The sequence below is a fragment of the Triticum aestivum genome, chromosome 2D, assembly GCF_018294505.1.
Source record: "Triticum aestivum cultivar Chinese Spring chromosome 2D, IWGSC CS RefSeq v2.1, whole genome shotgun sequence".
NCBI classification, from domain to species: Eukaryota; Viridiplantae; Streptophyta; class Magnoliopsida; order Poales; family Poaceae; genus Triticum; species Triticum aestivum.
This window is the reverse complement of record NC_057799.1, coordinates 31,448,525-31,461,581: the sequence shown is the minus strand read 5'-3', so window position 1 is coordinate 31,461,581 and position 13,057 is coordinate 31,448,525. Positions and strand designations below refer to the sequence as shown.

At 46.5% G+C, this 13,057-nt stretch overlaps 1 protein-coding gene across 1 annotated transcript; it reads right to left on the bottom strand.

Moving 5' to 3' along the window:
- Positions 1–5,737: 5,737 nt before the first annotated feature.
- LOC123051309 (uncharacterized) lies at positions 5,738–8,667 on the bottom strand. Its single transcript, XM_044474158.1, has 6 exons — positions 8,467–8,667; positions 8,286–8,366; positions 8,064–8,192; positions 7,328–7,390; positions 6,665–6,789; positions 5,738–6,101 (listed from the first exon to the last, which is right to left on the bottom strand). Exons 1-6 carry the CDS (start codon positions 8,584–8,586, stop codon positions 5,909–5,911), a joined length of 711 nt encoding a protein of 236 aa, XP_044330093.1. The 5' UTR covers positions 8,587–8,667; the 3' UTR covers positions 5,738–5,908.
- Between the last annotated feature and the right edge of the window lie 4,390 nt (positions 8,668–13,057).

Here is a 13,057-nt window from a genome sequence, read left to right as displayed (position 1 = left end):
GATTCGTATGTGGTCGCTACTCACTCCGACGGAGGTCAGGGAGCGTTTGGTTACTGGGTCTATCTGATGGGAGATTTTAGCACGGGTTATTTTCAACCGGTTTGGATGGCGGTCATGTAATAGGATAGGCAATTAGTTTTCCTATCTTTTTCTTGCTAGCCGGTGGTGGCTTTATTTTTGATCTTTAGCTCTTTTTGAGCTTTTTTTGTACTCTGTTGAGACTTTGAGACGACTATCGAACTATTTTGCTTGGCAATAAAGGTGGCTGTATGCATCTTTTTGATGCAGAGACCGGGACTATCCCCTTTTCGAAAAAAAAAGTGCGGTTCCAAAGGCCGATTTGGTTTCTTGATGGAGTTTTGCTTACTTAAAGAAAAGAAGACGTCAAACTGCCGGCCGACCCGGTTGTTAATTACTTCGGACTTTTGTTTGAACGAATCAGCTTGAACTGCAGATGAATAGGAAATGATCGTGTTGTTGTTCCTGGAAAGAGCGCAGCGTATTAACCAAGCTTTCCCATGAAGCTGCCTGCTCCGTCGACATGGTTTTTTTTCTCTAACGGCAAAGTGCATGGTCCCTAAACTATTTGATTGATTATTGTAATAGCACTGCATGAAAAACACACGATTACTAGTATCATGCAGTAAGCCGAGTGTTAAAACACGGTCTGACGGCTTACAAGAGGATACACCAAGTGTCGACCAAAATGTACACGGCAAACAGGGGGAAGTTACGCTAGAGTAAGCCATGAGGACGAACAAAAGGTATTTGGCTTACAGGCGACACTCGGCTTAGGAGAGTAAGCCGTCAGGCTCGTGAAAATATACTCGGCATAGAAAACAACGATGACAAAGTCTGTTACCACGTGGCCATGTCGGCGCACCTAACGGCTAGCCTGATGACCATAGGTGTAAACCGAGTATGCTCCACGGGATACTCGGCTTATATTCTTGATTTTCCTTTTTATTATTAGAAAACGCTTGGCCTGTCTGCAAGCCGAGTGGTCGCGAAATGACACTCGGCTTATTCTGGTTTATAAATAGCGGCGCGGCCAGCCATTTGAACTTCAAATCATGCCGGCGTCGCCCTCTCATCTGACACTTCACCGACCGCATCCGCAGCCAACGCCACCACCGGTCTTCGCCATCGTCGTTTTCTGAATTTCTTTTAGAAACATAGAGAGGTAACTACCTTTTGTTATCGAAGCTTACAACTATGATTTTTTATCTATGTGAGGTTAGTAAAAAAAATTATGGACATGTTACTTAATACGAACTACATATTTTTTATCCATATAGTATTGCCTTTGTTTAGGGAAACACTAGTGTTATTTGTTTGTGTTGACCCCGGCGACCTTATATCCGGCTTCACCCCTGCGCCTCGTAGTCGACAGAACGTCTCATCCACTGGACGCGCATTGCCGAAAATCCTGAAATAAATCCAGCAAATAAACGAGAACAATATGATTTGAACCCTGGTCGACTGGGAATACCACTGTCACCTAACCATCCAAGAGTGTACAGTGATTTTTAAGGATAAAATCATATTACTATTTATAGAGGCCACGAAGGGAAATACCATTTGCTTCCTGGGTGTATATACACCATATATGAGAAAAAAAATTAATAATTACAAAAAAGTAAAAAATAAGGAGTATTTTTTGGAATAAACTTCATTTTCTTTTGCACTAGTACAAATTTTCGTGAACAAAAACCCAGCTCTGACTTCAGGTTTCTTTTTTCTTTTTGCAATTATAGGTCACTATTAAACATTATTTTGTCCTTTTCTTGAAAAGAAGTCTTTTTTTCTTTTTGTTGATTTTTTCTTATACAAGTACAATGAAAGGTCAACTTTATTTCAAAAATATTTTCAGACTTTTTAAATTTTTTAGTTAATTACTATTTTTTTTCATCTAGGATGTATATACACCCACGAAGCAAAAGTTCCCATCCAGGTCACGAACGTCATTATCATCTGCTCCAAACAATTCCAGTGCGGCCTACTTTAGTGATTTGAAAAGTCTTATATTAGTTTACAGAGAAAGTAGTTGGTAAAAATCACAAAAAAGTTGTCAACATAGGCTAATCTGTGTACTAATTTATTTATTTTTCCTTTTCCTAATGCGAGCATTTGAATCACAGGAATTTTACGGATCCATAGCCGTACCCCTTTGTCATAAATGCACGAATTTTAGCACCAAAACATCAATTAGATGACGAACCCTGAATCTTTGTAGTTTTTCTTTTCTACAGTGTTTCCATATTTTCCATTTTACCCGTTAAAAAGTAGAAATAAACAAAATTATGATTTCTGGAAAAGAATCGTCAATGTTTAGTTGAGTGTGGGCTTCTTTTACCAAATGCACTGGCTTGCGTGAATCCGACAGAAGCCATCTCACAAGATGGCCACAAGTTGGACCGGAATTGTTTAGAATGATGTTCTTGACATTGTTTGAGGTTGCTTACCACATACACCATATGGTAAAATCATGTTTTTTCCAAATTAAATGAGGTGGATGCATCGGAAAAAGAGGTGGGCGTGCAAAAATATATATCCTAAATTAACTTCTAGAATTGTTTGAGCTTACTCGTTACTTCCTAAAGTCGCGTACATTGGTTGGAATAACATCTAATATTATAGGACGGAGAGAGTATTTTCTAAATTTTATTTGTAGTTTATTCAATATTTGGTGGTTTGTGGTGTGAAAATCCGGTTATCGACATGTAATGAAGTGAAAAAAAATTGCGGGGATTATGAAGTGAAATTAGTGTGTATATTCTCTAAAAGAAAAACTAGTATGCATATATATATATATATATATATATATATATATATATATATATATATATATATGATGTAAACGACTCATTTGTATTATAAACTAGGTGCGACAACCAACTTCTACTATTTTTCTGTATTCAATTTGTTCATAGAATTGCTTCCATGCATGTCATGTTCTCCTTCATGGATCCCTTTGTCATCCAACATCTGTAGAATGTGTGCACGCATAGCTATGTATGTCCTAACACCTCCCGACCCTGACTCCAACGATGACTTCGACAAGGTGCTCCTATCCTCCTCCGACAACGAGTAAACGACGTCGGGAGCCCCTCTCTAGAAATGTCAAATGGCTACATTGCGTATAGCCTAAACGTTGCATGACGACATTGTTTAGTAGCTAATTATAACTAGAAATACTTATTATTTCAAATGTCATTTGATTTCTTGATTAAGCGTTAATCATGGTTTGAGTGCCTAAAATTAAAACTAGAAATTTCAACCAAGTGCAAAAAAAGAGACAAAAAGAGAGAGATAGTAATCAATTCGTGTGATACAATGACTGAATGACAGATGTACAATATTGTTTCTTTTTGCGAATGACAGATCTACTAGACGAGACAATGAACAAACACTACTAATTTGAACAGACAGTACTACTATAACTAAAAATCAAGCACGCCCCGCGCGTGCCCTCCTTGAAGCGGCCCAGCGCTCGCATTCGTTGTCGAGCGCGGCCAGCTGGGCGAGGCGTGAGCTCCATCGCTGCAGCTCCCACTCGTAGTCAGGGTCCTCCCAGTAGTTGCACTTGTAGCGCTTCTCTACCATCACGTCGCACTGCCCCTCCTCCCGCTCGTAGCGTCTCTTCGTCCCCACCGCCTCTGGCGCCGGCAAGTCGGCCTCGACGACGTCCATCGCTTCTCTCCTTCCGGCGATCGATCTGAAGATGCTACTCAACTTTTAGGTTTCCCTTCGATTCGACTATGGCTAGCTGTTGATCGTGCAGTAGCTAGGCCGGCCGGGTCCTCGATTTTATGGGGCCGACCTAGCATCCAAAATTCTGTCGTCGACGCCAGAGTCCAGACCGGAATCGGTGGGGTTTGTCCTGACAGTCCGTGTCCGACTGCTCCTGCGTCCCGCCCTCTCCTCTCTCCCCCGGGCTGCCGCAACAACCATCATCTCTCGCGCGTAAATCCTTATTTGCCGCCTAACGCTGTGGATATCAGGCAAACACACACAAGTATTGGGCCGGCCCAACAAGAGATTCCCAACGTACTCACTCTTCCGGTTTTGGAAAGGTTGGTTCTAGAACCTTCCCTGGCTGGTTTTTTATTCCCATTTTTTTTAGATAAATGCCATCATGACGTTTTACATTTTATGTGAAAGAAATCGACACATCGTTTGACAAAGCATCAACCAAAAAACCTGGAGGCTCCGAATTCCATACAATGATTCGCGAGATATCCACTTTGCTAGCTAGTGCATCCGCCGCCATATTGACTTCCCTAGGGCAATGATTAAAGTTAACAGAGTTGAAATTATGACATAAAAAGGTACATTCCTCAAAAATTGTTGCCGTCGGACCGAGGGAGTTTCCACCACTCTGCATCACCTCAATTACTCCCATGCAGGCAGCTTTAACCACAAGATTGTGGCATCCGATGTCACCTGTCAAAATGAGGCCATGTCAAAGTCCTCTAGTGTCCGCTGTTTTTGTATCTACCATAAACGCTATATGACTGCATGAGGCAGCCAGGAAAGCGTCGTTTGTTCGCGAAGAATTGCTCCGGATCCTCCCGATCCACTATCCGAATCAAATGCGGTGTCCACATTTAATTTAACGCACCCTTCTGATGGTTTTACCCAACCATGACGCTAAATACAACTACCATCGTTCTTCTTTGCTCTTGAGAATTTTTGTGCTAACATGGATATTGCCTGGTTTCTTCTGGTAATTTTTTTCCTTCGTCCTTTTCTTTATAGTCATGATTTTTCCTAATTTCTATAACTTTTTTCTACATTATTGAATATATTTTTGAAATCACACATATTTCAAGCTCAAAAATATTTATAGAAATTGTGAACATTTTTTAAATTCAAAAATATTTTTTGAATTAGCTAGTTTTCCAATTCACGATTTTTTAGTTTTTTGGATTTTTTTAGTTCTTATTTTTTTCAAATTTACAAATAGTTTTTGAATTCCCGGAGATTTTTTTCCACATTCATGAATAATTTTCCCAATTAGCAAATGTGTTTTGAATTCATGAATATTTTGCAATTTGTGAAAAACAATCAAATTCATGGTGTGGCTTGGTCGTTTGCCACACGACATTCATCGTCTCCATGGCAAGCTGCACAATGGCATCATCGTGGGGGCCTTCGCATCCGAGCAATATACTAACAACCAAACTTAACCTTAAATGGGTTCTGACTTGCATTGCAAATGAGGTAGAAAGGAGCAGTGAGAAAAGAAAACAAAAACAACAAGGTTCGGAGGGGTCAAAGATCACACATTAGGCTACTATGAATTTATTTCAACAGTTGGACCAAAGAGACAGATAAAGTACAAGCTGAAAAACAAAAGGCAGCCATTTAGTACATGTGCACTCTCCATGGTGATATATTTCTTTTGCGCCTTGAACTACAAGATCTTCTCGCCTTGAATTCAATTCGGGGTCTACCCAAGACAGTTGATTACTGAGAACAGTCTTGAATTCAATTTAGTTGCAATGAATATCTAGCTAGACCACACCAAATCAAGATCTAACTAAGATGTGTCTGCTTTGTTGAGGCCGATGGCATTTCATTTGGAAAGCAATACCCTCCAGGCAAAATAATGAGGTTTATCAAGCTTTGACCAACAATCAACTCAATACTATCACGCAGAGCTGGTGGCACAAAATTGACACTATTGGATTAACATTCAAAAGCGATCTCTTGTGGATGTCTTTTCTCACCGTTATAAAACATCGCATATTTCCAAGCAGATCTTGAATCTGGTCAATCAAAAATAATGCGTTGATGTTTCTCAACAAAGGGGCCGAGGGAGTAACATCGAACAACAGTTTTCCCATCTACAGATACATGAATTATCTACAATATAGCAGTACAGGATCAAATCTGCGTCAGGTCACACAACTTGGCGCAGCTCTGCTGTGTTGAGTGCGAACTTACGGTGTTGTGACAACACGGATGGAACTACCAGGCTTTCCTTTTTCAGGCCAGCTACATCATCGAGGAAAGATGGGTTTTCCTTGGCTCCACTGAGTACTGCTTGAAAGATCTGCAATGGATCCCCATGGCTGACAATAAGAACAGCAGAGCTGCATACAGTTAAACATACAAGTCAGCTCCAGCGTGATATACAGAAGCACAGGTAAAGAAATGTTAAGCTGTAACTTGAACAAGTCATGCATCAAATCTGCATGGAACTGTTAGAACTTCAGCATTCTGGACTACTAATTGATAGCTTGGCCAAGGCAGCTCTGTAACGTAAACCTTTTTAGTGGTTCCTCATGTTTAAGTACTTATCTGCACTCAATAGACTGTCTAAGGCAATTGTATGAGTTGTTATCACTATGTACCAAATTGTGAACCTTACCATTCTTTCCAGATAATAAGATCTCTAACAAAGTAGATGGAAAACTGAAAAGGCATGGCAAGACATGCAACTGTGCTTTACTAAAAGAACACTGGACACTGAATTACAGCCTGTCGGTTTATACTCTATAGTTTTTTTTTTACTTCTTATTAACTGACATATATTGATTGTTTTAAGCAAGCCATTTATATAGAATTTGGTATGGTATAATACCAAATACATGTAACAGAACATGAATAAACAAATATATCATTTGGATTCCGATAGTAATGCAAGTACAAGTACCCATGAAACTCCACGTCTGTAGAAAACAGCACCCCTGCAAGTCTACTAGCAACATCTGCAACGCTCTCCCCACCTTCTGGGGCCAGAAAGGGATCTGCTTCATCTATTGCCCATACCTCTGCATACTACCGCATCATGTCAGATTTAATAACTGGCAGATAAGATAAGATCAGAAGGGACACCACGGACCACCAAAAGGAGGATTTGCTCTTAAATGTTGAAGGACACAACTTGTCCAAACAAAAGTTTAATGGTGCCCAGCAGACCAACCAACTCGGCATTGCCCATATAATCGCTGCTCAATTATCATTGGTATACATGGCAATGGTATCTCTTGAACATCGTTTGAGCTCTCACTAAATGGAATAGCTGGGTAAAAAGCAAATTGATGCACTGACTAACACCTAATAACAATATATAGGCATGCAAGTAGAAGTTTCGACATAACCAGTACATGAGCACTATGTGCTATTGATCTATCAGTAGGTTGGAATAGACCATCATTCAATATGCTAATGAGAAGTTATTGGCTAAAATAGTACTCTTTTGATGCTCTGTGATATGCACATTTGATGCCCCTATGAGTTTTGATAAGCATGTTTATTCACATCATTACAATCCTTGAAAGAATCTCCAGGGTCCAATACATGAGTACAAACTCACCTTCTCATGTGAAAGCAGCTCATATGATGGTCCGAAATAACGTTCACGAAGTTCTACGGTTGCCTGCAAAAGAAACTCTGATGAGCGGACTAGATGGTCATAAGAACAGAGCTTAATAATGCACATCAGAACTATTAATTTTATGAACAAAGTGCTCCCTAATGCTTGAGCAACTTTGAAGGATTCAACTATGTATTGTTAACCATGGAGACAACATCTCAAAGATCATGATGTTCCACCGAATGATAGAATTGGGTTCACGACAACTAGGAGACAACGCTGCTTTCAGTTGCAGCAGTTTTTATTTCTTAGTTAGTTTTACAGGTCTTTATTAGTGCAATATTTTGCAAATTCCGTTCACAGTACAATTGTTCTACAGAATGGCCACTATTTGCTGCCTCTTGCGACTTCTCTGAAATTGTGCACTTTATTTATGCAGAAATAAGAGGTGGCAGGACTACTAGCTCTCGACACCGGGAAACACCAATACTCTGTTTTTCCATTAGATGGGACTTCCGCATGCACAAATTTCGGATTATAGATAGTTTGGTCTTACACGAGCGTGGATATAATGACCCTATCACTTATGTATACAAATTACCACTGTTATCATCATGTTTTTTTTCTACCATCACATGGAAAATTAGCAAATATAAACCTTACTTGAGAAAGGTAACTCATATCATGCCCAAACGAATCCAAATGCTACGTCCTCCAGACAGATTAAGCCGCTCACCTTACAGCTAGGACCCTCAAATGGGACGCCCAGCACGCCGGCGACCACCCTGGCCGTCTCCGTCGTCCGTGAGAACGGCGAGTACCGGATCTTGACAGAGTCCACCGGCACACCCATCTCCTCAAGCTCCTGCGCGCACAGAATCGGTCACTTCCCCCAAGCACGGACAGAATCATATCCCCCATCCAAGAAGAAGCCATAGGTTCGAGCTCGATCCCGTACCTTCCGGAGCGACTCGCCGGCGGAGCGCGCCTGCTCGACGCCCTGTGGGGCCAGCCCGAACTCCGGCTTCGTGCCGTTCTCCTGCCAGGGTCAGGGCGGTTAACTGAAGCTTCCGATTGGATTTAGCGATTGTGGCAAGAGGGAAATCGAAGACGGCGAGCTGGGGTGGAGGGAGTGGTACCAGGGAGGAGACGATGAGGCCGCGCTCGTTGGGGACGCTGCGGCCGTGGCGGAGGATCCAGTACCTGTTCCGGAAGGCGGCCGGCGCCGCCGCCGGCGAGTTGCCGGTCGAACCCTCCATTTGGGAGGACAAACCGCACTCTGCTCCTCTCCAAAGGACTGATGGGTTAACCTCTATTTCTGCAGGGAGCTCCAAGTTCAGAGCATCTCCAGCCGTTGGCCCTTAAGGGGTGCCTAAAATCGCCGTTTGGAGATGAGCCGACGCAAAAAAACACACTGGAGGCGAGTTGGTCCCAGCCGCCGGCCCCAGGGCCGCCAGCCGCCGGCTCCAGGGCCGCCCCCAGACGCGTCTAAATTTTTTCAAAAAAGAAAACGTTCGGCGAAGTTCGGCTAAACACGTCTAAATTTTGGCAAACTTTGACATATATTAGACATGTTCGCGGCTTTTTACATAACAAATATATTTAAAAAAGGAACTGGCTGAACGCGGAGTAGTCGCCGTCGTCGCCGCCATCCTCACCGCCGTCGTCATCGTCGGCCTTCTCCTCCTTGACGCGGCCGTCCTTGGTGGACCCCTGACCGGCGTCGCCAACGCGGACTGGTGGCGGCGGCGCGTCGTCGTCGTTGCTGTCTTCGATGACGACGACACCTCCTTCGTCGCGGCCCGGGCGACGCTGCTCGAACCGCCGCAGGGCGGCGCACTGGCGCTCCCTCGCCATCTTCAGGGAGGCCTTGCGCGCCCATTCCAGGGCCGCGTCGTCGTCGAGCTCCACGTCGCCGTGCTCCGTCTTCACGGCGGGGAGACCCGGCTCCGTTTTTACCGGCGCGAGCCCCGGCTTCGACTTTGGCTTGACGAAGCACGGAGGAGCCGACGAGGAGGCACTACAAAAAAAGACACATCCGTGACATTTTGGGCCGAACGAATTTTTTTTCTGTCATACATATGACACTTCTATGACGATAATTGTGAAAAAACCCGGTATCATCATAGATGTGGTGGGCTCCTACTTCTATGACAAAAAATCATGACAGAAAATGGGCTTTTCGTCCTGGGCGGGCCGGAGACGCAGCTGCATGACATTCTTTGGGCCGTCCATGACGGAAAAAACCGTGGTAGAAGCGAGGGCGAGGAAAATTTCGGGGAGTTCCCAATTACGGTGGGAGGTCGGGGGCTGAGCGATGCGCGTTTCTTTCGTACACGTACGCGCGTGTGTGCGAGGCGTTGGCTCTAACTGAACCCGAGCGAGGCGTTGGGCTCTAACTGAATCCGAGCGATTGCACTGCAGGCTACGCGTTACTGAACCCGAGCGATCGATCGATGGCTGTTAACTAAAACCGGTCGAGCGATTCCTTCGCTACTGCTGCTAACTGAAGCCGATCGATGCTGCCTCTGGGATGAACAGTGAGCGCTGCGGGGGGGTTTGGATGAACAGTGAGCGGTGGCGTTGCCTCTGGATGAACAGGACCCCATGGTGTGGTGGAGGGTTGGATGAACAGTAGACGGTGGAGGGGTGCCCGTGGAGGGGTGGTTGAACAGTACCCCGTGGTGTGGAGGGCTGGATGAACAGTAGACGGTGGAGGGGTGCCCGTGGAGGGGTGGTTGAACAGGACCCCGTGGTGTGGAGGGCTGTATGAACAGTAGACGGTGGAGGGGTGGTTGAACAGTAGTCGGTGGAGTAGCGCGCGGTGGAGGCTGTATGAACAGGAGCCCGTGGAGGCTGGAGGAGGTCGACGGTAGCCCGTGGAGGCTGGAGGAGGTCGACGGTGGAGATGAACAGTATCCCGTGGAGTCCCGTTTTGCGGTACGCCACACCCCTTCCGATGAACAGGACCCCCGTTTCGACCGTAGGAGGTCCGTTTCGTCCGTTTTGCGGTATGCCACACACCTCCCGATCAACAGGACCCCCGTTTCGACCGTAGGAGGTCCGTTTCCTCCGTTTTGCGGTACGCCACACCCCTCCCGATCAACAGGACCCCCGTTTCGACCGTAGGAGGTTCGTTTCCTCCGTTCTGCGGTACGCCAGGCCTCGTTTCCATCGCCTGTTCCGTCCAAGCCGTCCCGATGAACACGACCACGCATTCCGTTCCGACCCAGCCGGTTGGCTCCCACGCGTTCCGTTGCCTCTCGATGAACACGACACATTCCGTTGCCTCCCCATGAACACGACGCATTCCGTTGCCTCCCCATGAACACGACGCATTCCGTTGCCTCCCCATGAACACGACGACGACGCTGTTTCTCCGTTCCGACCCAGCCATGTACACGAGCCCTGGCCGTACGTATGCGCGAGTAGGCGTTCGAGACCCCGCCCGTATGTACACATACGTGGCCGTATTTTCTTTCTTGCACCCTGGCCGCTGTACGTACGTGTACATGCTACGTGCGCGCCTCTACTACGACACGTACGCGCCTCTACTACGACACGTACGCGCCTCTACATCCACCAGTTTATATGTACGTACACGTTCGCGACCAGAATGACAACGCTACATACGCTTCGACCAGGTGGGTCCCGTCTGTCAGGCACTTCCTTGCGTGCGAAGATGTAGCTGGTGGGTCCCAGCAGTCAGGGGGCGAATCGTTTTGTTTTTTTTTTGTCCGGACGCACTTCCTTGCGTGCGAAGGTTTAGCTGGTGGGTCCCAGCAGTCGGGGGAAAACGTTTTTTTTGAAAAATACGGTGGCCCGTCCGATGGGTCCCCGCTGTCAGGTGGAGAAATAATTATTTTGCACGTAATAAGGAGGCACTTCCTTGCTGCGGCCGTGGACCCAGCTGTCAGCCTCTCCACGTACAGTCCACGTCCGATGGAAGCCGTTCCTTGACCACGTTGACCACGCCGCGCCGAGAGCACCAGGGCAGTGGAGGACGGCGAGGCCTAGGAAGGGGACGACGCGGAGCCGGGGAAGACGCGGCAGTGGATGCCCACGCTTAGAGGAGTACGTGGGTTCACTGGTTCGCTGCGGTGTGAGGCTGCCGTCGCCGCAGAATAACAGGGGGTGTGGGTGAGTAGAGGGATGGCCTGGCCAGCGGTGGGAGTAGTATGGGGTGGTGAGGCCTCCGCCGCATCGCAACCGGCCACGGGAGGCAGAAGCACGAGGCACGACCGGCGCTGGTTTGGGCGGCTGGAGCAAGAAGACCAGAGGTTGAAGAAGCACTACGGCCGTTGGATGGACATCATACGGTCACTGAAGCTAGAATCGTGCATATTGACTAAGTTGACAAAGCCCTCCGTCTCCGTCAACTTAGTAGGCCCACAAGTCAGCCTGCACTATACTGGGTCCCAGCTAACAGGGGGAGTATTCATTTTTTTTGTGCGTAATAAGGAGGCACTTCCTTGCGTGCGAAGATATAACTGGTGGTTCCGAGCTGTCAGCGGCGGTAACGTTTTTTTCGCAAAATACAAAGCCCTTTCGGTGGGTCCCTGATGTCAGGTGGAGGAATTATTATTTTGCGCGTAATAAGGAGGCATTTCCTTGCGTGCGGCCGTGGACCCAGCTATCGGCCTCTCCACGCACAATCCACTTCAGATGCATGTCGGTCGTTTACCACGTTGACCAGGCCGCGCCGAGAGCACCAGGGTGGTGGACGACGGCGAGGCCTAGGAAGGGAACAACACGGAGGCAGGGAAGACTCGGCAGTTGTTTCCCATGCGGAGGGGAGTACGACTGTACGAGGGTTTACTGGTTCGTCTGCCGTCGCCGGAGAATAACAGCAGGTGTGGGTGAGTAGAGGGATGGCTAGGCCAGCGATGGGTGTACGGTGGGGCGGTGAGGCCTGCGCGGCAGCAGAGCCGGCCGCGGGGAGGAGGGAGTAGGCAGTCCCGCCGGCGCTTGTTTGAGCGGCTGGAGCAGGAAGAGCAGAGATTGAAGAAGCACGACGGCCGTTGGATGGCCATCCAATAGTCACTGCTTGTGCGTCAACCTTTTTTTAGGAAAGCCTCAAATCTGTGGAAAACAGCATACAGCCCATCTGCCATTATTTCTAATAATTTACAGCCCATTTGCTAATTATTAAGGTTTTTTTTGAGCCCATATTCCTTTTTGTTAGCATTACAGCCCATATTGTGGCCACGGTTAAAAAATTATACGAAATTTTGCATATTTCGGTGCGGTCCGAACTGTTTTTAATCCCAAAATTTCGACTCACATTCAAACTGATTTTAAAAATAAATGTATATCAATATAAAATCCAACAAATTCTCCACGCATAAAAATTAATGTAATTTAAAATCTCGAAATAAAAAAAAGATATTTGAAACTAATTGCCGGTTTGATGTGTTTTAAAAATGTACAGCCCATTTCTCATTACTGATGGGCCATTTTCTCGACCAGCCGAATGAAAGCTCTCCTCGTCTTGAAAGATTTGCAGCCCAACAGGCCTGACAAAGCGACTTACTTGGCAAATCACAAAAAAACTGGGCTGTGGCCGTGGACCCAGCTGTCAGCCTCTCCACGTACAGTACTCTTCCGATGGAAGTCGTTACTTGACCACGTTGAGCATGCCGCGCGGAGAGCACCACGGCGGTGGACGACGGCGAGGCCTAGGAAGGGGACGACGCGGAGCCGGGGAAGACGCGGCAGTGGAAGCCCGCG